The sequence below is a fragment of the Hevea brasiliensis genome, chromosome 14 (assembly GCF_030052815.1).
Source record: "Hevea brasiliensis isolate MT/VB/25A 57/8 chromosome 14, ASM3005281v1, whole genome shotgun sequence".
NCBI classification, from domain to species: domain Eukaryota; kingdom Viridiplantae; phylum Streptophyta; class Magnoliopsida; order Malpighiales; family Euphorbiaceae; genus Hevea; species Hevea brasiliensis.
This window is the reverse complement of record NC_079506.1, coordinates 4,011,506-4,036,963: the sequence shown is the minus strand read 5'-3', so window position 1 is coordinate 4,036,963 and position 25,458 is coordinate 4,011,506. Positions and strand designations below refer to the sequence as shown.

At 31.7% G+C, this 25,458-nt stretch overlaps 3 protein-coding genes across 3 annotated transcripts; 2 read left to right on the top strand and 1 right to left on the bottom strand.

Moving 5' to 3' along the window:
* Positions 1-426: 426 nt before the first annotated feature.
* On the bottom strand, positions 427-8,870 carry LOC110643686 (nucleolin 1). The gene is made up of 9 exons (XM_058133984.1): positions 8,485-8,870; positions 6,527-6,627; positions 6,050-6,413; positions 2,835-3,674; positions 2,655-2,712; positions 2,351-2,412; positions 2,161-2,267; positions 1,995-2,082; positions 427-1,136 (listed from the first exon to the last, which is right to left on the bottom strand). The coding sequence occupies exons 1-9, from the start codon at positions 8,617-8,619 to the stop codon at positions 846-848; spliced, it is 2,046 nt and encodes a 681-aa protein (XP_057989967.1). The 5' UTR covers positions 8,620-8,870; the 3' UTR covers positions 427-845.
* Positions 8,871-11,828: 2,958 nt separating this feature from the next.
* On the top strand, positions 11,829-15,359 carry LOC110643696 (zinc finger A20 and AN1 domain-containing stress-associated protein 8). The gene is made up of 3 exons (XM_021796157.2): positions 11,829-11,977; positions 12,104-12,198; positions 14,538-15,359. The coding sequence occupies exon 3, from the start codon at positions 14,559-14,561 to the stop codon at positions 15,060-15,062; it is 504 nt and encodes a 167-aa protein (XP_021651849.2). The 5' UTR covers positions 11,829-11,977; positions 12,104-12,198; positions 14,538-14,558; the 3' UTR covers positions 15,063-15,359.
* Positions 15,360-19,622: 4,263 nt separating this feature from the next.
* On the top strand, positions 19,623-20,767 carry LOC131173146 (zinc finger A20 and AN1 domain-containing stress-associated protein 5-like). Its single transcript, XM_058135028.1, has one exon. The coding sequence runs from the start codon at positions 19,818-19,820 to the stop codon at positions 20,352-20,354; it is 537 nt and encodes a 178-aa protein (XP_057991011.1). The 5' UTR covers positions 19,623-19,817; the 3' UTR covers positions 20,355-20,767.
* The last annotated feature ends 4,691 nt before the right edge of the window (positions 20,768-25,458 follow it).

Sequence of the window (25,458 nt, the reverse complement as noted above, 5' to 3'; positions counted from 1 at the left end):
TAAAGATTCTATAACAAACTCATCATCCCAATATTATTCATATGCAATGAAATCAGAGGATGCAAATTTAGATGAACAAAGACATTGCCACATGAAATGGGAGATTTCTAGATGTTTATTTGTCAGCAAATGAAATCAAAATCTGAAATTGTTTGTTCTGAAATTTGTAGGAAAATGGATTTCTTGAACTGTGCACATTGGAAATTGGAAGATCAAATTCCAGGAAATAACTAGCTTCTATTTAAATTTCAAAACAAGGTTCATTTCTCATATAGGTAAAAGCATTTGGAAACTAAAATAATGCTAGCTGATGCAGATTTAGATGTTACCCAACTTACAAGTTCTCTTTTTTTTTTTTTTTCCATTTCCTAATTTCTCATTTTAATAAAAAAGAACTGGAAATAAAACAAAATCCCTCAAACAAAAGAAACCAAATACCCATCCATCCTATTCACAAATTTCCATTAATGGTATAGTCTATAGATACCTCAGGGGCCAGACAACTTGGCAGCCAGGGTCCCTTGTCACTTCGACTCTTCCCAATTGAACTTGTAAAAACCACCAGCCCCAGAAAAGAACCCAAAAATATTTGCCAATGATAAACTCTTCCATATCACTCAACTCCTTTAGATTTCCACCTAATTCTAGCATATGTCGTTCACCATATACAGAAGATCGATAATCTAATGAGCAAGAGAATTTACTGGATTTGTAACAGCCGCAGCGTGAAAACATTCCATGCAGTCAGGATTCAGACATTTCAATGGAATTCGACACACTTATATTCCGAACATTTGAACAAAGGAAAATATGCATCGTTCGAATAAGTGGTACCCGAATTCCCATCAGGTTTTAGGCTCTGTTCGGACATAGGTGAGACTCCTGGCAGTAGGGGACACAAGACTGTTCGCTGAGACTGGAGCCCCACTCTCAGCTGGGGTGCCTTGAGCATCTCGCTTCCACTGCAAACTTCTGGCACCAAGTTTCATGGGAACTCGAGGCCTAAATGCACCAGGAATACCTCTAGCAAAAGGAACTCTGGTAAACCTAGTAGTAGCATATTGAGAGCCACGGAAAATACGGGGCCATGTCATGATGGGAGTTGCTTCTTGGTGAGCAGAGCTTCTCTTAACAACCTGCAAGAGCGAAAAAGCTTAGAGAATCCATGACATATCTTAGAAGCAATGAATCATCAAGCAGCATTTCACGATCCATATATGTATAAATATATCTGCCATTTTAACACCCTAACTTGTAATCTTCAAATTACAGAGAGTGTCAACACAATGCAAAATACACAAACCCTTGTTATCCATGTAAACTTTAAACTGATCTTGTATTCTATTATCCAGCTTGTTATATATGTCCGTAACAGGACACAAGATGTACATGATATAATTACATCTCAACCAATTATATCAATATTTAAGGTCAAACAAGCTAAAATATATAGAACCTGCAACTTCCCTTGATAGTTGACATAGTGATTTTAAGAATTACACCAATATTTCAAGACTCCCAAGAAACTACTCAAGTTTTAGCATAAACCAAGGACAGCCACTACACTTCTAGCAGTGGTCCATAAAATCATTATCAAACTAATTTTTTTCATGTCATGCCCCTGAAAGTAACCGCACATAACACACCTACATATACAGGGAGAGAGAGACAAGGAAAAAAAAAGTAAAAAACTTTTATGACAACACAGTAATAAACTATTCAGTCACAGCCTATTAAACTATCTTACAGCCAAAATGCAAGCAATCAATTAATTATTACCAGTTTTTAGCAACTTCAGCTATCTACCTAACCATTTAAGATATTTTATTACAAAAAAAAAAAAGGCACAACACCCTCCCTCAACTGAAAGACAAATCCATACATGCAACAAGCACAATAATCGAGTACAACTAAGAGAAGCAGTAGAGAGAGAGGGGGAGGGGGGGATACCATTACTATTAGCTAATTAAGCCACCAGAATATATGTTTCCTACCTTGAGAATCCGTGACATAAAGGAAGTACCATCAAGAGATAATGCATTGTCTGCCGCCTCTTTTCGCATAAATTCTACATAAGCTGACCTGTGCAACAATAGATAGTGAAAAAAAAATGGCAAAATACATGAAAAAGCAGAGCATAATAGTATCTGAACAACTTACCCCTTTGGCTGCCCTGTTGCTGCATCAGTGACTATAACCACTTTGAGCACTTCACCAAACTTATTAAAATGCCGAGAAAGGCTGTCCTTAGTAGCAGCAAAGTGAACCTGTTTGAAATGATGATGAAAATAATGTTGAGAAAGGAGAACAACCATTGCAAAAATATAGGTAAACATGTATAGGACATTACATTGCTAACAAAAATGGTTCGAGAATCAGCATCCTCTAATGGACGACTAATAGCATATGAACCTGCAACATAATCCAAAACAAACCCTGCTAAGTTTCAAGATATCAGAGGCATAGAAAAGGGTGGCAAATGCAAAAAAGAACAGAAATTATCACACCATTAAAGAATTGAAAATAAATCATCAACAAGACAAGCAAAAGATGGAAGCAAATAACTAAAGAAGTTGCAATGAATTACTGGTGCTATTTTCAGTTTTTTTTTTTTTAAACCACCAGAGCCACTTGGAAGCATCTTCAGAACTCACCAGGTACAGTTTGCAGTGTCTTCTGAAATTCTTTCTGCATATCAGCAACAGGTTTCGCCTGTTTAACATCATCCCAATAAAAGAAACATCAGAAACCAGTAGAAAGAATGAAGTGCTAAATGACACCATAAGAAAATCGAAAGAATAAAATCTGTAGACATGCAATAAAGACCATCTTACATTTCCATTACCAACCATAACAGGGTAGCCATTCTCCTTCATTACTCGCATACCAGATTTCTCAGCATCTTCCTCATTCTCCCCAACAGATTTCCAGTTACCCATTTCTGCAACCTCTCTTGATTCCTGATAATGAGGGGGTTTCCAGATATTTAGATTCACAGAAATGTTTGCTGAAGCTTTTGCAGATGAAACAGGTTGGTCTTGATCCTTATTTCGAGTTATTTGCATTATATCATCAGCTTTCTTAGCTACACTGTATTGTACCATGAGTGAATCCTCCCTCATATCTCCACCAGATGTGCCAGTCTCAGAAACATCCATAACGCTATGGCCTAAAACATTATCATTGTCATAACCTTCATTGTCATACAACGAGTGACCAGCCAACCTGGTTTCACTCTCCATAATTCCAATATTTGCTCTACGTCTTTGATTATAGATCGGGACAGTCTGCTCAGGAATTTGGTTAAATTCTTCATCATCAACAGCAACATCTCTAATGTCTCTGACTAGTTCAGTAGTATCTGATATATCCATTTCACGACCAAGTCGGTCAAACACACTTTTTGAAGATTTAACTTTTACATCTTTAGCAGCTTCTTGAACAGCTTTAATTACAGTAGCCATAGGATTTGGAACTCTAGCAATTGACTGAATCCTCCTAGGACGATCAATTAATGATGATTCCCCAGTGGATGTAGACACCACAGAACGAAGCCGCTTTAGTGAGGGTTCTTTTACCAGACCAGATGGCCTCAAATTTCCCACAGCATCTCGCACTGCAAATTGAAGAAGTCGTCGAGGAGCATCAATGGTTGCTTGAGAAACTGCCTCCCTCTGCCAAGAAGTTTGTGTTTGTCAACATGTAAGAAATTTGGCAAGTAATGGACCAGGTGCAAATCATGGAAAGAAAGAAGAGAAATGAGGACCTAATTTGCAACATCACTTGCAACACTACAGGACAAAAGCCTACCAATAAAGGGCATTAGAAGGGTTATAAACCATGTCTCCGAAAAACAGAAAACAGTACCATATGCATGGTGAAACAACTGCAACCAACTTAGAAAAGACATCAAAAGTTAAAATCCCTCATCAAAGTACTTTACTGTAGTATAGGCATATAGAACATTTACACAATTTCAGGAGAGAACTATTACTCTTGAGACTATCAATTCTTTAACTCAACAGGAAATAGGCTCCTGATCTTATCAATGATAAATTGGGGAAAGAAAAACCTAGGCGTCAAATTTTGAACTGAAAAATTTTTAAAAAAAGCTAGCAGCTAAATTACTAAACCTGAGATTTTCAAGTCCTATTATTCAGTACCATGATCATGCTTCAAAAGATGATGATTTAAGGCATAAAATCAAGCAAGACTGAAACAACATCAATGGGAAAATATCACCATACTCAAGACAGATAAAAGTTACCAATTCCAATAGTGTTGTGTCATTTTCAAGCTCAGACATGCATTTCAAGTGTGATACATAATTGTTAAGCAAATATTCCTTCTAGCATGACTGCCAAGTAGCTTTCTTATACCAGAAACATGTTAAGGCCAGTTTAATGCTCACGACTCACAAGCATCTCATTTCACATAAGTTGAAACAGAAGCTCTATTTAAAAGGACATAAAGAAAGCTGATAATGCTTTAAATTATGATGCCTAAATTTCTGAATCTGAGTTAGATTTATCTTAGCATAATAATGAGAACCTGTTGACTCGAGCCATCTACTGGTAGCTACACAACAGTCACACAACGTCCCACTAAGTCAAGGGCTTTGGTACTCAAAATATCAATAAATTGCAGATTAAAATGAGAAAGCAGGAAGAGTTACAACTGGATTAATAAGAAAGTTCTTTATGACTACACAGACTTTGATCCCAATCTACAATAATCACAAACCTGCAAAAGATAAAATCAAATACATTAAGAGAACTATACAACTCAACTCAACTAAGCCTTTATCTCAAAAATTTGGGGTCGGCTATATGGATTCTCTTTCTCCACTCTAAACGATTTTGGATAAAATTCTTGGAAATGTGTAATGCTTCTGGGTCATGTTGTACTACTCTCCTCCAAGTCAGTTTAGGTCTACCCCTTCTTTTCTTTCTATCATCTAACCTAATGTGCTCTACTTATCTAACTGGAGACTCCGTACGTCTATGCTTCACATGACCAAACCATTTCAATCTCCCTTCTCTCAACTTATTCTTAATTAACACCGCTCCTACCTTTTCTCTAATAATCTCGTTACGGATTTTATCTAATCTAATATGGCCACTCATCCACCTTAACATTCTCATCTCCGCAACTCTTATCTTAGACACATACGACTCCTTCAGTGCCCAACACTCACTATCATATAACATGGCCGATCGTATGGCTGTACGGTAAAATTTTTCTTTCAACTTATTGGGAATCTTGCGATTACATAAAAATTCTGTTACACGTCTACACTTCAACTATACGGCTTTAATCCTATGACTAACATACTCCTCACTTCCCCCATCTACTTGAAAGACTGAGCCGAGATATTTAAAGTGATTACTTTGGGACAGTATCACTCCATCCAAACTAACTCCTTCTCTATCACCAGTTCAACCTTCACTGAATTTGCAATGCATGTATTCTGTCTTCGTTCTACTTAACTTAAAGCCCTTTGACTCTAGAGTATTTCTCCAAAGCTCTAGCTTTCTATTGACTCCTTTTCGCGTCTCATCTATCAGAACTATATCATCCACAAACATCATGCGCCAAGGGATACTCTCTTGTTTATGTTTCGTCAATTCATCTAAAACTAATGTAAAAAGGTAAGAGCTTACATTAAGGGAACTATGGAGAAGTAAAAAATGACAAACTCAACTTCATCATATACATCCAACTTATAGCACAAGGTCTCTATTATTCACAAATGTTGACAACTTACAGGGTCATTGGAAAAGAACAAAATAGAGAGTTCTCCTTTGCAGTCAGCTATTACAGTTGCATATAATTTTTCACTTCTAAAAATTCAAATCCTTATTTTGAGAGACAAACAAAAAAAAAGTAGGTGAACAGTTTTACCATCTCATTACATATTTCACTAAAGAATTCAACTAAAGTTTGAAGTTGCTCTAAAATATGCACCACCCAACTAAGATAATAACAAAGTAGTTCAATTTCCACGCCCTGATTCTTAGTGAAACACGGAGAGGAAAAGAAAATAAACCTTCATATGCTGTCGCTCATCCTGCCGACTCCTCTTCTTCTGTTGTGGAGGGCAAGGAGATGGAGATCTTCTTGCATGACTTGATTTGTGATGACTTCTTTCATCCAAATGTCCAATATCAACCTCAGAGCTTCGAAGAGGAGGTGGTTCAGTTGCATCCCTCATTAAGCCTTTCCATTCTCTTTTGTGTCGACTTACGGATAAGTTATCAGACTTCCCTTTCCCAGATTCGGAATCAATATGATGAGATTCATCGCTCCCAGCATGGTCTCCCAGTGTGGGTTTTGTTTGGACTACATCACTTACATAAGTCTCCTGAGGCTGTACATATAAGTCCAAATTTGAAGCCAGGTGATCCCACAACCTGTTCAAATATAAATATTGTCATCATTGATGAGGATAATGTAAACCAAAGTTGCCAGCCATATATTTTTACAACCTCAAATTTCTCATAAAATGGAATAAGAATCAAATTACCAAGATACAAAAGAATCACTATCATCCCCCAGAAAAACATGCAATTCATGCCTAGCTTCTTCTTTACGCCTGCCATTTCTCAGTAAGACAATCACGTATTCCTGCCAATGCCAGAACTTGAAATATTATGATTCCACATCACTTAAAAACTAAAAACATTTTCATTTCAAAGATAAAAGAGATATTCATAAAATCCTCCGCTGAATTACAGAAAACATCACAACAGAAATATAGAGGCATATACATCAACAATCATTCTTGACACCCATTAATACTCAAACAGAATTACAACAACCGAAATGAAATATACACAATAGAAGGACAGTACAATGCATCATTGAGAGCCTGGAGTTGGTTAATAGAACTGACAAAGAAGAATTTTTCAGATTAAAAGACTGCATGATATCAAATGCACTTAATCACCTAAATTTTATCTTTACATCAAATGAAGCAAAATGGGGCCTTCAGTTTATGTGACCAAGCACCAGCAACCACAAAATATCCTTATGAACAATAGAAACAAATTGTAAGTTAATGTACCTCTATAGCTCTCAAATAAACATACTTCAACCAACAAAAGAACAAGAGCAAATTTTGTTTCTTTTATGGAACCGCAGTAAGCATTACCCATATTAAGAAACACGACGTCCTGAATAGTCCACTTAATAGACAAAACAAACTGCTAGATTAAAGCCCCATTTGGCATTGAGGTTCATGGTACAAAAAGGAAAAAGCAATTTTTAAAAAATATATATTATTTTATATTCTGTTGAATAGATTAGTTTAAAATAGTATTGCAGTGTTTTTTAAGGCTAAAAAATGTGACTTTTAATTTTAAATCAATTTTTAATACTTTCTAACTAACATATCTAAGAATGTTTTTTTCCCAACAACAGCTCTAACAGCAATGCCAAATAAACCCTAAATATTCCAGCTAATTAAGCCCATTTTAAATTAACCAATCAACACAGAAGGAAAAGGCTCATCAGCTCAATTAAGGCGTGCCTAGCGCTTAGGGTTCCCCTTACCCTGCCTTTGGTAGAGAGTATTTCCATAACTTGAACCCATAACTTTACAGTAACAAAAATTCAATCTTAACATTGCACCAAGACTGCCCCCAATAAACAGAACTTTTGGTTTTTCCTAAATAGCAACATTTCATCTACAACTACTGTCAGCAACATGTTCCCATATCTTAAAATTCATGTTCAACTGCCATGAGATAAAACAACAGGAGGTACCAAGCCCATCATTTCAATTGTATTTTCAGCAAAACCTTCAAAATGTTAAGCATCAGTGCCCTATGGATATGGTCCATCAGGTTACTGTTGCCTTGTCCTCTATTGAGATCCATCAATCCAAACCCAAGAACCAAATAGCATTAAAATGCATCAACAAGCTATCAATAATTAAACTCCTCTCCAATGAAAGAGATTTCTGCTATTATTAAATTATAACAGCCTTATTCTCAAACAAGCTTTCCACATGAAAACCCTTGAAAAAAAATATTGAGGTGATTAGACAATAAGGAAGCCACTTCGCAACTGAAATCCTAACTAGATAAACCTCAACAAATCCGCTATCTTGAGCGCACAACTGCACTTCTTCTTGCTGATAGCCAAATACATAAACTCAGATCTCTAAAGCACTCCCAAATTCTTATCTAAAATCACTTCGAAAATAAACATCAATCATTTCAAAAAAATATAAATAATTAAATAAATACAGGGATAGGGCATTTAGGCATGAATGTTATCCTCCTGGCACGTTCAAACTAAGCTCTGAAAAGAATTTCATTCCAAAACCTAACAATGACAGGGACGTATAAAATTTCCCAACAAACCAAACCAATTGAGAAATTGTATTCGATAGTTCAAAGAAATTACACAGCACGCAAAGGCATCAAAGTCCCAACATACAAACAAAGATTTCCACATATGTATATACATATGCATTACCACAAGCGTATCGTCAGTATAATCGCCCATGAACTCCTTGAGCTTATCCTTAACGCTCTCTCTCAACTTATCCGCTCCATCTCCGGTGAAATTAACCTTAAACGTCCGATCCTCAAGTCGATCCACGCTCCCCATCTTTCTCTCTCTCTGGCTTTTCTATCAAACAAAAACCCTAATAAATTACTCTCTTTAAACGCCTTTCCAATCCACGATCCCCAAAATTAAAAGGCAACAGGGACGAGATAGATTTGGAAAGGGCGGCGATAACGCAAGTGGAAGAATGTGAGAAGTTTAGGATTGTGTTTTCTTGAGAAAGTGATGGAAAGAGGGTTGAGAGAGGGAGTTTTGGTTTGGGGGTTTCACACCCCGGGATTTTAATTCAGTAGAGTAAAGGAAATCAGAATGGATTAAATAAAACCAAAACTTTATTCGCCAAAAAAAATAAAATAAAGCAAACCTAAACATATATTAAAATTATAAAAAAAATTATTTTTATATGGTAAAATTTATAAATTTAATTCAATTATAAAATATAAATTAAATAAATAAAAATAATAATTATAAACATATATATAGGGATAGAAGGTCCAAATAGAATGGTGAGGGAATTCGTAGAGGGACACAATTCGTTTATTTTTAATAAATCAAAAGAATTTAATTGAAGCCTATTTATATTTCTTTAAAAATGAAATTATTTTTTAAGTTAAAAAATAATTTAATTATTTTAATTTAAATATAAAAATTAATTAAAAATAAATTTTATAGAATTTTAATTTTTAATAAAATATTCATGATTATATTATTAAAAAAATACACATTTCTTAATAAAATTATAGTAAATATGAAAATATACTAACATGTATGTATATTAAATGATTGAATTTTTTTAAATTTAATTTAATTTAAATTAAATTATTCAATTTTATTTTTATCTAATGTGAATTTTAAATAATTTCAATTAATCCAATTTTAGTTTTGGATCAATTCCTAAATGAATATATAGTCGCCACTTTTCTCCATATGAAAAAAGAATGTGTTTATATTATAGTCAATTGTGAGGTATTAAATTTAAGTTTTAATAAATTTGGTTAAGGAAAAAAAAATAGATTATGTAAACTTAAACTTTAGTTTTGAAGATAGAATTAGTAATTGCGTTATCTTTATTCACTCCATTAGATAAATTGTCCGTATTAATGCACACGACTATTAATAATTTTAATTTATATATTTTTTATAATTTTAATATATAAAAATAATATAATATTTTAAATTTTTATTAATTATTTTAAATTTTATATATATTACTCTTATCTCTATTTTTTAATAAAATTTTAATAATAAAAATAATTAATATCTATTAATATATAATATAGATATAAATATATATAATTAATATATGTTAATATATTATAAGTTATTTTATAATAATAATTATTTATTATAGTATTAATAAAGTAATTATTAAATAATTTATAACTTACATATAATAAAAAATATTATATATTAATATTATAAAAAAATATCATATATTAATTATATTTAAAATATTATAAAAAAAATACCATGTTTATATATATTTATTAGCATGAGAAACTCAAAACTTAACTATCAAAAAGTGATAGCTCTTACGATGAAACAATCAAATGAGTCCTTAATAATGATCGCCTCTATGTGCAAATTCCTTCATCTTAGAGTGATTATGAAACCTCTTCAATGATTAGTTAATTTTTGCTTCATTATTCATATATTTTATTTTATCTTGATTATTGAATTTATCCATGCTACAAATTGCACTTCCCATTTACCATAATCCATTAACTAATTTATAATGAAAATAATATTTTTATTTATTTAACTTTTAAATCCCTTACTCGGAATATTCATGCTAGAAGTATAATTTTTATTTTTTTTTAAATTACAATATATTTTTATAGCATCCAAATTTTACCATTATATTGAAAGTGTATAGGGATGACAACGGGTCAAGTTTTTGTCGGTATTCGATCCGATCGAACCCTAATAAAACAGATTTGGATAATACATAATCGGGTTTATGATGGATTTGAGTTTAAAATTTAATATCCGTAACGGTTTTGGGTTTTATATGTTGGGTATCCATTATCCGAACTCGTTTTATATAAATATTTAATTAAATATAAATATATATATATTTTTTAATAATATTTATAAATTTTTATATATTTTATTTTATATAAATAAAATAGAATTTTTTTTTTGAAATTATTAAATTTTTAAAATATAAATTATTAATAAAAATAATTTTTTATATAGATTATTAATTAAATATATAAAATTAAATAGATTTAAATATTTTTTAAATAATAATAATTAAATTTAAGATAAATTTAAATAATTAAAAATAAATTTTAATTATATTTAAGATAAATTTAAATTTTAAAAATATAAATCAGATTCTAGTAAATTAATTTTTGCTATCTATTATTATCTCTAAACTGTATTTATTTATTTATTTGTTTAATCACATGATAAAGAAATATAAGATTCGTGGAGGTGGAAGAGAAATCAGAAGAGGACATGGAAGCCACAAGCAGTTGCCACGTATTCTTTCTGACTCGCTCACAATACCCAAACAAACCAAATACTACACGTAATCTCGCCACCCCTTTCCTTTAAGAACCAATCACACGCTCCCAATCCCACCCTATTCACATGGTCTGTCTCTCTCTTTTTCTTTTACTTTTTATTATTTCAATTAATTAATAATTAATACTAACGTTCAATAGTTAAAGTATTTTTTTAAATTAATAATTTTTAAGAATTAATTGAATAATTGTATTTAGTAAGTATTGTTAAAAATTATTTTATTTAAAATTTATTGAAAATAATTATTTTATAAAAAATAAAAAAAATTCGTTAAATTGTGAAAAACTGAAGTTATTTTATGAAAATTATTCAAAAAAACTGAAAATTTATTTTTTATTTAAACATGCCAATTTTGAAGTGAAGAATTACAAATTAATTTTTTAATTTTAAAATTTTTAACATTAAACAATAATTTTAAAATATTTATTTATAATAAAAAATAATTATATTATTATAAATAAATTAATAACACGTATTATAAAATTTTTAATAGTAAAAAAAGTATTAAACGTATTTTATAATAATTTTTAATTATAAAAGATATCAACAATTTTTTATTTTTTAATTTAAAACATTATTTTCAATTATTGATAAGTAAAAGTATTTTTCATTTTTTAATGTTTATGGAAAATGAAAATTATTTTTAATTAATTAACATAAAAACATAAAGGAATTAAGTATAGGTATTAGGTAATGAATTGTGTTATTTATCTCCAAATTTGTTCCAATAAGACCAATCACGTATACTTACTCTCTAGAACCTACCACACCGGATCAATCCGTCATCACCAGGGGTGATAACCCCCATCTCGATGCTCTCTGTCTTTCTCCTCTCTGCCACTCCCCTCACTTCTTGCTTACTCCATAGGTCTCTCTCTCCCTTTCTGTTTTCTTTTCGTCCATGTTTGTATAGATGGTTTTTTCCTCTGATATTTGAGACGGGTTCAATTCTAGTGTATCATTTAATGATTTTGCCTTGTTGGGTTTTGTTCAGGGGAGTTCAAGACTAATCTCTGATTGGCGGATTTTTTAGGACCTTGGATTCACCAGAGGTTGCGGGTTTTAAAAGACTATATTCCCTGCAAACAGGTAACGGTAAAAGTTTTGTTCCAGTTACCCACAATACGATTTAGAGTTATATCTAGTGGAACTCGGCTTCAATTTACAATCTTTTTTTCTTAAACTGTGGTTTCGTATCTTTTGATTGATATTTGGAGAGTGGTTGATGTAATTTGCACTTGTAATGGTGTGTACCATACACACACAACCACATATTTGTGTGTGTGTATACTGTAGTACAGCTATTGAGAACTTTGCGTGCTGGATTGAAGCCAGGGAATTTTTTGTGGAAGATGTTTTGATTGCTTTGTACCTTGTACTTGGATTGAATTTGTTCTTCCATTCGGTTATTGCCTGACATTGTAATAGTTGTTTGAAAGATATGGTTTGAAGGTTATGCTAAAAGTAACATGTTTTATTTGTTATTTAGGACCTCAATTGCACTTGATGTTGTTCATATTGCTAGACAACAGTAAATATTGGGATTTTTTTGTAATTTTCTGGTTTGTAAATGAGAAAAGGGAAAATATGGAATGCACGGGAAAAGTTTTTCACCTTCTTTTACTACAGTTTTCACTCCAATTTGGGATTTGGGTGGAAATTTTAGGTGAAAAACATAGCTGAGGGAAACAAATTGTAGTTTGTTGTTCTTTTTGTTTGCCGTTGCTGCCGTGCAGGCAGAGGAAATGCACATTTGGATTTTTTTACCATGTTCTATCCAAAATAGACAGGGAACAATGGGGACCTCAAGTGCTAAAAAAAGGCCATTTGAATGAAAGAATGTGTGCCATGTATGTCGTCTATGTCTATGTTCTGCCTTTTAATTAAACTTGTCAGTTTTTTTTTTTTAATGTTTTGTTTTCCTTGAGTTGTTGCCAGACCCATACACACTTAGCTTTGCAGTGTAAAAAAATTTCAACATGTCTATATGTCTCATACGAGGAACATGACAATAACCATAAAATCACTGGGAATTAAAAAAGAAAAAGAGAAAATTTTCCACATGCCGAAGAGCTATGATCATTCTGTTTGCCAACTAGTTGGCCTTGAAATGTTCTATGTGCCATGTCCTTTACATTGGATTGGATGGGGCATGTAATGGATGCTGGAATGAGAAACTCTAATGAAAGATTATCTTTATTTTAGAAGTTGAAGCAAATTATGGAAAGCAAGACCATTCAACGTGGCTACATGCATTTTTATTGGCCTGTAGCGAAGAGTGTGCAAATTTGATCATGCATAAAATTTTGAAGAGAGCTCAACTTATAAAGTTAGAATGTTAGGTGCAAATATCTTAAATTTACTCAGGTAGCAAACTTTAGAACAACAAAGTTGTGAAGGTATTGGCCTAAAGTCTATAGTTAACAGCTAATAGATTTGTGGTTCACCACAAAAATTGTTTTTGTTGTTTAATTGGTTTTCTTTGCACATTCTGGTTCCTTTTCACATATAATGAAGTTCTTTCAAACAATGAATTGCTTTCTTATTTTCCTACTCTCCCTCCTCTCTCTCTCTTTTTTTTTTGGGTGAGACTCTCTGCTCCTTTTATTATTCTTTTTATTTTTTATTTTTATTTTTTTTGCATTTTTGCATTTGTGATATTTGTTTGACTCAATGAAGCTTGTATAAGAAAATGTAATGTCTCTTTCTATTTTCTTTTGATGTTGTGAATTTTTTGGATTGTTAATGTATTTTTCAGAGTGAAGGTTTTGAAATGAACATTAATTGTGTTTAGTAGGGTTGAATCCATCACCATTTATTGTGAATTTGGTTGAGACCTGTTAAAGGCGTTTACTTGTTTTATTGAAATGTGTAAATAGAAGTACATTTGTTCAGGTGGCAATGTTAAAAAAATTGTTGCCATGGCTTCTTAGGACAGTAGTATTAGGCTGTGGAGGCTACCGTGATCGATAGAATTCATTGCTATTAGATCAAAGGTTGGCATTTCTGCCTGTCTTCAATGCTCCTTTATGCTAAATGAATTGCTATTTTGGAAAGATTCCAATTAGATTAACCTGTCTTACTCCAAAAGGAGGCACCTTTCCTATTTTTAGTGAATTATAGTTTTCTTTATTCTTCTTAAACTTCTCATGTGAATCTCTTTTTATTTGGTTCCTGAATTAATTTTGGTGTAGTTCATGCTGAGACCTATGGTAATTTTAATTTGTTGATAATTGCCATTTATGTGTGTGTTTCCATTGGGATATTGAGAGAGGCCCAGGAGGGGCACAACAGAATACTGGTGTATTTGCCTATGTGAATTTGAGGATGTGAGGTTGGGGGCAATAATCATTTCCGGATTCATTGTTCTGGTCCTTTTCCTTCTATCTTCATTCTTTTCTATTTTTAACAAGTCAAGTCTGGTGCAGGAAAGTTGTCTTTTTTACGTGATGGAGCACAATGAGACAGGATGCCAAGTTCCTCCTGGGGCTCCCAAGCTTTGTGTCAATGGTTGTGGATTCTTTGGTAGTGCAGCAACAATGAACATGTGTTCTAAGTGCCACAAAGACTTCATACTGAAGCAAGAACACGCTAAACTTGCTTCATCATACCCTAGGTTTGCTGAGAATGGAAGCTCTAGCAACACGACTGTTGGTGCAATGGATCTGCAACCTAGTTCAGCAGAGACTCCGGTCACCTCTAGACTGTCATCCTCGAACTCAGCTCTGAATACTGATGGTGATACAATGGTGAAAACAGGTCCAAATAGGTGCAGCACTTGCAGGAAACGTGTTGGTTTAACTGGCTTCAATTGTCGATGTGGAAATATTTTCTGTTCAATTCATCGCTACTCAGACAAGCATGGTTGCACCTATGATTATCAAACTGCTTCTCGAGATGCTATTGCCAAGGCCAACCCCATTGTCAAGGCTGAAAAGCTCGATAAAATCTGAGATAGAGATTCCTGCATGTGGAAGGTATTACATTAAGCTTTGGATGCCATGCACGAGTCTTCTACCCCATTGCTCATCTTACATCAAGATGTCAAAGGTTGAATAACACATGACCTGACATCTTTCCAAATTATTAGCTTTCTATACCCTAGAAGGTAGTGCTTGTTAGGCTAAGTGAAATGGTGCATGTAATGTTTCACTTGTGGTTTGCTATTTTATTTCACTGTTGAACTTCTCTTGGTCATCATTGTCTAGACAGTCTCGGACATTTGTGGTATTTGATGTCAAATTTTCACATTCTATGCTCCTTTTGTAGGATAGCTTACCTTGTGCTGCTTTTTTTCTTTCTTTAATTCACCTCCAACTCTAATTGGAGAGCTTTCAGTCCCCAAGATGACTCAAATACTATGAAGTTAAATCTCTAACCTTGTGTTTCTCTTTAGTTCTTAAATCTTCACCAAATTTGTATCATTTATCAATCTTGTAGTAGATAAAGGATAAAATTCTGACAATGTCTAGAAATGATTTTTTTTTTTTTATTAAATTCTGAAAATTGGATAAGATTTTAACTTTCAAAAATTTGATTACTTTTATTAAAATTTAAATGTTTGGATTAGATTGTCATAAAGGAAAAAAAAAATTTTTTTTTTAATTACGCCATTCTAATTTGGTTCTGCTTGTGCAAACTAAAAAAGATTGTGGGGCGTTCTAATTTGATCCTGTTCGTGCGAACTACAAAAAGGCTGTGAGGTTGGGCTGGCAACCCGCACTAGGCTCATCTTCTTTGGTCACTATACAAGAATATTGAATTTAAAAGCGAATTATTTATTTTAATAGACTTAAATTTAATTTTTTATTTTTTAATTTTTAAAAATTAAATAATAAATAAATTTTATTTTAATAAAAATTTGAAAAAATTAAAAAATTAAGATATCTACTGAACTATCACCACTCAAACTGCTGAAAGAAGACATTAATATGGGTGAAAGTCGAATGAGGAGATAATTAAATTACTATCCATGAAAACTGAAAATTTGTAGGTAGGTGGGACCAATCGTGAATGGGACCTACAGAACCGCTCCTTATCCGATGAAAGCGATTTTATCTAGTGGCATGGTCACGTGTGGCCGAGCACAAAGCCCCAGTTTCGCTGCTTCATTGAGAAAACGGCAAGTGGTGAACGCAGGCATTGTGGATGAATCAGAGCCGTTCAAGCTTACCCTGAACTCTGTTTGACTTTATACTAGGTCACATCAAGGAGACCAGGTCAAGTGGTGGACCCACCAATAACCGCCCAAACCTTTTTTTATTATTTTTTTTTTTTTTCCATATGGCGTTGGTTAGCCGCGTAGATTCCGCTAATTTTCCAGACCAGCTTTCAAATTGTATAAAAGAAAAGCAAAGATTATTTAATAAAAATTAAATAAAAAATAATAAAGCAATCATCATAGTTATTTAAATTTTAATTATTATTTTTTATTTTTTAATTATAATTTAAAATTTTGAGTGATTTTAATATTATTAAATAAATAAAAATTTAATAATTTTTTATTTCTTAGTCAGTTATTATAAAAAACGACTTGAATTGAACAAATTCAAAACACATAATTTGTTTAAGTAATTAAGCATTAATCAACTAGTGGTAATCACATGTTTTGCACGTTGAGAGAGCAAGCAAGCCACGCGCTGGGAGAGACAGGGGCGAACGAAGCACGTACGCGTGTAAAGCACACGTGATGGCCAGGCGAGGGAGGACGAGAAAACTGAGGAAGGGTAGTGGAGTGGGCGGTCAGATTGGGCGGCTCAAAGCTTCCTGCTTCCTTGTCACCATCAACCAGCAAGTGGGTTGCGGTTGTTCTGTAAAATGACTTATTTGCCCCTGTACTTATTATTGTATGTGTAGCGGAGCCATTGGTTTGATGGACCGATTCCTTATTGGCTAATTCCAGAGACTGTTGGTGCATGTCGGCGGATTTTTGTGCCCCAACTTACTATAGTCTTAAATCTATTTTTTAATTTTTTAATTTCTTATGTAGACTTTTTTATTTAATAATTATAATTATTATATTATTAAAAATTAAATATTATAACTATTAATTATTTTAATAAATTTTATATAAATTTCATTATAATTAACTGTTAAAGTATATTTATTATATATATATATAATAATTGTCTTAATTTTTTTATTAAACATATAATTATTAAAATTTTTTGTCATAAATATTACTCTAACAAACACCATGCACACAGAGAAATATTACTATAGTCTCAATTTTTTCCAATAATAAATAAAAATAAACAGAGAAAATATAAAGAAAATTTTAATGCCATTAATAAGAGATGGTATTTAATTGAATTTTAAATATAGTAATAATATGAAAATTTTATAAAATACATTTTAATATTGTGACGATACAACTCAACTCAACTCAACTAAGCCTTTATCTCAAAAATTTGGGGTCTGCTATATGGATTCGCTTTCTCCACTCTGAACGATTTTGTGTTAAATCCTAAAAAATGTGTAATGCTTATAGGTCATGTTGTACTACTCTCCTCCAAGTCAATTTAGGTCTACCTCTTTTTTTTCTTTCTATCCTCTAACCTAATATGCTATATTTATCAAATTTGAGTCTCCGTATGTCTACTTGTCTAACTGGAGCCTCCGTATGTCTGTTGTGACTATAAAAGCTTAAAAATAATTTTAATTTTGTTATAATTAAAAAAAAAAAAGATACAGAAGAATTAAACCTTATTGTCATAAAATGATTGCTTAAAAATCACAAATCCTAATCATATGAAGGAGGAAAATCTTGCTTAAAACTTTGTGTGTTTCCTTAATCCTCAATTCTCAACCATAAATAGAAAAAAAAAAAACAAAAATATGTTCATAGATTTCTTCTAGAATAATTTCAATTACCTTTCATCTAGTTAAAGTTTGAAAAAGGATAAGAAATTGAAAAGAATAAACTATTAAATTATGAATAAACTTTTATTTTACAATATTAAAATTAATTAATGATATATTTTCAATTAATTAACCAAAAACTATTGGTATCTCTAAAATGTTAATTGAACTAAAATTTAAAGAAAATTGAACATAATTGAAGTCAAAATTTTGTCCATTAATAAAAAATAGTATTTAATTTATATTATTATAAAATTATAAAAAATATATTAATTAATAAATAAAAATTTTATTAAATTAAAAGTAATCAAATTACCAATAGAAAATTAAAAATTTTAAAAATTATTAATCAAATTAGTTTGATTCTAAAATTAAAGATTTATTTATTTAAATATTTAAATTTCATCAATTCAGTGTAGTATTTGATTATATTGAATAAAATATATTTTCAACTAAAATTATATTTTAAAATTGTGAGATTTTGAATTTAAATTTTATCAAAACTTAATTAATTTAATAAGCATGGCTAATGATAATATATTTAAATTGATTAAAATAAAATTAAATTATGTGTATTGATTCCTACTACCAACTAAAGACTTTAATTTTAGGATATTTTGTTAAGAATAACAATTTATAATAATGATTGGACTTTTGGGATTTGCCGTCAAAGTACAAAACAATTGTATAACAGAGACAATATCGCTTGAATTTTAAGCTATCTAGATTTCCACTTTCCCCAGCTGAAAGCTGCCTATTTTCCTTTCCTTACCTTTCAAATAAATAATTTAATTAATAAAATAAAAATAAAAAAAAAATCCACACGCAACTCTAATATTTGAAAATTGTCATTTTCCCATTTCTAAAAAATTTATTTAGTGCTGGATAAAAATATTTTATATATGGTTTGAATAATGCCCATTTCATGATATGCTTTTTTTTTAGAGAGTTAGTCTCACCTATTTTATTAAAAAATAAAATATAAATAATATATTCTTCAATAAAATGTGAATAATACAAAAATATATTTATATAAATAATTAATTTTATTTTCATGTGAGCTCAAATTTTATTAAAAAATAAAATATAAATAATATATTCTTCAATAAAATGTGAATAATAAAAAAATGTAATTTATTCTTTAATTTATTATTTTAAATGTAATTTCTGTGATTAATACATATACAAGCAAAATATAATTATACCATTTTTTAAATATTGAAAAGAGAAATTTTAATATTACAAATAAATAATTATTGAGTTTTAATTTAATAAAATTAAATTATTTTTAAAATCATAAAATTTTAATTTTGAGTCTAATTTAAAGTTCAATTTATCAGAAAAATATTAATAGTAAATTCCTTTGAAAAAATATCAAAACTATGACATTAGCAATTAGCAAAGCTTTTATTAAGCATAGGAGAAGCAATTAAGAGAGAATCAAGTGGTTTAAAATACCGGTCCCACAGTTCCATAAAATAAGCAAACCACATTATATAATTTTCTCAATAATGACGAGTAACACGTCAGAACGCAAATCGCTTAACAAAACAAGCCAAAATCCCAGGTAATTAATTAATTCCACCTAAATCCCAAGGATATTTCCGTAATTCCACTCATAGTCAGAAAAGAAATGTTTGATACGCGTCTCTGTGAGGCCCATATTCCATCGCCATTGCCGACCTCTCCTTCTCTTCATATCCCCTTTCACCTCCGCTCTCTCCACCCCCAAAATTCACCTGTCCTCTTCCTCTTCCTCTTCCCTCTTTCTCTAGCTAAAGAATCTTCAATTTCGTTTCTGAAATCTTGGACGAGAGGTGATTTGAATCAGAAGAATCGATCCAGAAATGGCTCAAAAGACGGAGAAGGAAGAGACTGAATTCAAGGTGCCAGAAACTCTTGCCTTGTGTGTTAATAATTGTGGATTTACTGGTAATCCTGCCACTAATAATATGTGTCAGAAATGTTTTAACGCTACCACTAGCACCTCTAATTCCACGACGGCGGCACCTGCAACTACAGCATCATCAGCCCTTGGTGTCTCATCCGGGAGCGAGATCTCGAGTAAATCACCTAGATCTAGCACATCTCGATCTCCTGTGAGAGATCCGCTTTCGGAGACGAGTCAAAAGGCGGAGACATCAATAGATCGGGAAAAATCCGACGTAGCGCTGGCTAAGAGGGAGGTGAATCGGTGCTCGTGCTCAGGATGCAGGAAGAAGGTTGGGTTGACCGGATTTAGATGCCGTTGTGGAGAGCTGTTCTGCTGGGAACACCGGTATTCTGATCGACACGATTGCAGCTACGACTACAAAGCCGCCGGCCGGGAGGCGATCGCTAGAGAAAACCCCGTGGTCAAGGCGGCGAAGATCGTTAGAGTTTGATAAAGAAAGAAAAAAGTCAAATTTGAACAGAAAACTTCCAAAATTTCACGATGATCGATACTCTCGATCTGATCATTTCTCTTTTTTCCTCTACGAAGAGATAGAGATGTCTTCGGCTAGTGAGAGATTTTAGGGAGAGGAAAGGAGATCGATCGATGAACCTGAATCCAATCAATCATGGTTTCGAAGACCATCCAGATCAAAATTCTTCTATAAATCTTCTCTTTATTTGTCTTTTTCTTGAAATGAAAAATCATTATTATTATTATTAATATGATTATTAACGTTATTATTGTGGAATCGTGTTTGCTGTTTGATGTTTTTTCTTCAGTGTGTTGGAGAGAGAGAGAGGTTTAGATATGGCAATGGCATGTGAATGTAAATTAGAAGAAATCTTTATGGTTTTTGTGTCATTTCGCTCATTATTTATTTATTTGGCTTGCAACTGGAAATTTCAGTTGGAAGGTTAAGAAAAGTTGTGGGGTCCATATGTGGGGAAGGGAAATGACATGTGATGTTTTGTTTTCTTCTGACATTTGTCTTGGTTTTTTAACCTGATTTAGCGAGGGCAAAATATCGGGATAAATTTACTTTTCCCTTGACATGATTGGCATTATATCATCGTCCAATTAAACACTGCCACGTCTGCAGGCATAAAAGGAAAGTAAAAGGCTGTAAAGTTGGTCATGACGGGAACATTTGCGTGAGGAAATTGGTTTATTGTTTTTCGGGTTTTGGGTTTGTTGTAATATAATAGTGGTATTGGAAGAAGTGGTGAGGTGAGATCTCGAGGATGGTGTGATGATCGGACGGCTGTGATTAGGTGTGGTGCAAAGGGCTTCTATAATTGAGCACTGTGTGACTACAGAAAGTTTAATTTCATATAAAAATGTGTTATTAAATATAATTTATTTATCATATATATTTTTTAATTAATTTTATATAAATTTAAAAATAAATATTTAATATTATTAAATTTATTTTTATATAAAGTGGAGTTTATATTAGGTGCAGTTTCGCTTGTATTGGGAAGCATTGAGAATGGGAATTGGAGGGTAGGGACCATCTTTGAAAGAGATTGTTGGGGGTGTCCCTGTAGGGGCATGAAAAGCTGTTTGGAGGATATAAATATAAACCAACGAGAGGTGTACATTTGTTGCTCTCTTATGGGGAACTGAGTTGGCTTTGCTCTCTTGCGATAATTAATTGTCAGCTGTTATGGTAAAAAAAAATTTATAATAAATTTTCATTGAGTTCCTAAAACAAAAATCACTGGGAGGTTATTTTTAATATTCTTTTAAAAAATAACAATTTAAATCACATTTTTTTTAATACTTTGTCCTATATATAGGCATTAATGTTATGTTGTGCAAAGGTTTTTAATTCATAATATTCCATTGATGGAGTCCAAATATGTGGGTTATTTTTTTTTCCCTTTGAATTCAAAGACAATTATTACACGTCAAGTTTCAATATTTATATAATGACTACTGAATATTTCTCTCATATTCTATTAAAAATAGAATATTAATTTCATAATTAAAAAATTTTAACCAAAAAAACCTCATATGATTTGATTTTGATTAAAATATTGATTTTTTATAATTATTTTATTTTAAATTTTTGTTATTATTTTATAATTAAAAAATTATTGGCATGCCACGCATACCCATTAAAGGGTTTTATCTTTTTCTAATAAAAGTTGCAACTTAGTTGCCAAATGATGGGGAATCTACCCATTTCCATGATTGATGATCAGATGTGGAGCAACCTAAAATTAAAATATTTTTTTCTTTAAAAAAAAATTGAAAATCAATAAAAATTAAAATTTTATTGTTATTATTAATTAATTGAATTAAAGGCAGTAATAATACTTTGGACTATTTAATTTAACTCATTAATTAGTTATTAAGAATTAAAAAATCTTAATTTAAATGAGAAAATTATAATTTTGCTTATTTAATTACGGAATATGGTTGATAATCAGACTAAGGGGACCATTTATATTGACAGGTAGGCCCATAAATAATATTACACGTGGTTCTGCCCTAGTGAAGCCACCTGCTCAAATATTAGTGGACCATATAAGCAAAATCTTTTAAAGAGCTGATGTGGGTGATAAAAATAAAGTCGCTATCAACGAGATTGGGTTTTGGATCCATTAATCTTCTTTTGATAGTTTCTTAATAAAATATCTAATTGAAATTTTGGGAAAATATTGAGAGAGTTTAGCATTGTTAATTTGAGTGTATAAAAGTCTAATCAATAAAGTGATACTATAATACTGTACCCTAACAGAACCGAATCGATAAAAATAAATTATATATATTTTTAAATTATTTAAAAAAATTAAAAATATTAAAAATATTGTTTTAGAAAAATATTTTAAAAATATTTTTGTGAAAGGTTTCATTTATTTTGTAGATTTTTCATGGAAATAACTTTTCTGTGGAAGCATTTTTTATTATTTAATTATAATATAAAATTAATAATATCTATTTATTTTATATATATATATAAATATTTATATATTTAATAAAATTATTAAATTTTAAAAAATAATTTTTTTTTTAAAGATTTAGTGTTTGTTTGGTATTGAAGTTTGAGGAATGAAACTTTGTATGGATTTGTATGGATTATTATCATTATTATTATTATTGTCAATTATTTGATAAACCTGTTCTATATTCTCTTCATTGGATGGTTATTTTCAACTTTGGCAACCAAACCCTCTGCCTGCAAGATTATTTCAGATAATTGAAAAAGATATTTAAAGAAAAATAAAAAGTATTACAAGGTAGTAAAATTAGGAGTATTCGGTTAATCAAATGAAAATTCATCAATTATCGATTATAATTGAATTAATTAAAGGATTAAATATAAAATTTATGTTATAATTAATAAAATATTATAAAAATCTGATTAAATTATTCCCAAATAATACTCCTCTAAACCAAACTATAAACACGTGAGCATCTATTTAGTTTAGCTATTATATGTAACTGATAATTGATAGTTAATAATTATTATTGTTAGCAGATAATTGATAACTGATAATTGATTTGTAGTTGATTTATGTTGTAACACCCCTGATTTTTATATATTATTATTGGGCTTTGTGTAGGTATCTTCAATTCGCGGAAATTCGGCGGTTGTATCGGATCATGAATTTCCGCAGCGAACAGAACCTAGGAAAAGTCTCCGAATTGGATCGAGGTTTTGGCTACCCCACCATTGTCAGGCATCCCGAGCGCGTTCCCGAAGTCGGAATCGGCAAAGGTAAACCCGAACCTTGCTTTTTTGTAATTTTCTAGTGCTTAAATAGGATTAAAAATTCATAAAATATTCGTGGTAGCTTAGAAAATTACGATTCTTTTTGCAATAGCTTAGTAATATTTCTAAGGACCACGGGGCAGAGTTTTATAATTTTTAGAGCTTATTTGAGCAGTTTTTGCAAAAATGATCAATTATAAGGACTAAATTGAAATTTTACATATGTTATGATTGATTTGATGGGCCCAGGAGGGGCTGTGTGATGTGATTGAGTTGTGGATATATGGATTGTGGATATAGAAGTGTGTTTTGAGCCCTTTTGCAGATTGGGTAAGTCCTAGGTATAGGGGAGACTCTGCCGGATTTTCGGCACGACTTAGGACGTATTGGGTCTTTTCTTGATTTGTATTGGGTCATTTGTATTAAATAATTGTAATATAATTGTCAGGTGAGCCGGGACAGCCTTCTTCCTCCGCCCAGCCGCCACAGTGATTGTCGTCAAGTCTGTGAGTAAAATATTAATTTTAATTATAATTTCGATATTATTATATGTTCAGCATGCCCATGCATCACTTATATGCATATATTTATGTAGTTAAACTCTAGGCACGATTTATGTTGCATTCATAACTGTTGATGTACCATGGATGTTGTTGTGGTAATTTGGAGCAGTGTGCGTGCGTTGGCGTGCGTGTGATGTGGTGTGGACTATGGATAGGACGGGGTAGTCACGGCTTGAGTAATTCGCTGGGACCCGTTCCTTCGAGGGGTAGTCACGGCTTGAGTAATTCGCTGGGACCCTCGATTTGGTTATTAAGTGGAAGTCCGAGCTTGAGTAATTACGGCACGTGTTGGATTTAAGAGAGTCGTATAGGGATCGGCTCCCATATGTTATGATTGATACTACAGGTGTGTGAGTGCTCCAAATTACCTTTTGATGTTATGATGTGAAAATGTTGTGTATGTTGCATTTCACTCTACAAAGTTGCATTAGTTTGAGATAGTTATAGAGATTATAGTTAAGATTGATATTTTACTCTCGAGTCGAACGCTCACTCTGTTCAAAAATTTTTACAGCCACAGGAGGATATTTTGTTCAGGTTAACTCGCCTTTTTACCTCGCAGGTTGTTTATCAATATTGTGTAATTTTAATTACTCCTAGAATTTTCGCATGTGTTAGCAGTAATTATTTGAAATTGGTCTGTAATATTGTATTCATGTTGGACCTGTAAACTTAATATTTTAAGTCTGTTTGATGGATTGGATGAGGGAGCTGAGCTCCCATTTATTATTATGTTGATGAGTATGTGGAGGGTGAGCTGAGCTCCCCAATGGATTGTTTATTGTGTTTACAGGTCGGGTGAGTCGAAAACTCCCCGTTGGAAAGTCCATTTTATGGCCGGACTCTGTCCGTTTGTTTTCTTGATATTGGGCCCAAATGGGCCTTAGAGTTGGGTTAATGAATAGTTAAGGCTTACTACGGGCCTCGGGGGCTTTAGGCTGGCCCAGGTCCTAGTGCCGGTCCGGCCCATAGGTTGGGTCGTGACATATGTTAAGGGCTTGTTTGGTATTACTGTTAAGAAAATTACTTTTTTAAATATACTAGTTAGAGAGTATTAAAAAAATAATTTAAAATTAAATTTGATAAATTTTAGTCATAAAAATACTAAAATAACAAAATAATTTTTTTTCAAACTGATTTTTTCAATAACATTTAAAATGGTACTTTTATTCAGAAAAAAACAATTTAGGTTTTCCAAACTCAATACCAAATAGACAGTAAGTGTTTGACAAACTATGTATAACTGCTATTATTGATATATAAAATGA

Bases quoted from the DNA above. Each gene is read 5' to 3' on its own strand.
- LOC110643686 (XM_058133984.1), bottom strand. From the start codon at position 8,619: ATGGGGAGCGTGGATCGACTTGAGGATCGGACGTTTAAGGTTAATTTC. The intron at 6,628-8,484 runs GTAATGCATATG...TGGCATTGGCAG, and splicing joins ATACTGACGATACGCTTGTG to GAATACGTGATTGTCTTACT. The intron at 2,713-2,834 runs GTAAGATGGTCT...GATGTTAAACAG, and splicing joins TTATGGTTGGTAATGGAAAT to GCGAAACCTGTTGCTGATAT.
- LOC110643696 (XM_021796157.2), top strand. From the start codon at position 14,559: ATGGAGCACAATGAGACAGGATGCCAAGTTCCTCCTGGGGCTCCCAAG.
- LOC131173146 (XM_058135028.1), top strand. From the start codon at position 19,818: ATGGCTCAAAAGACGGAGAAGGAAGAGACTGAATTCAAGGTGCCAGAA.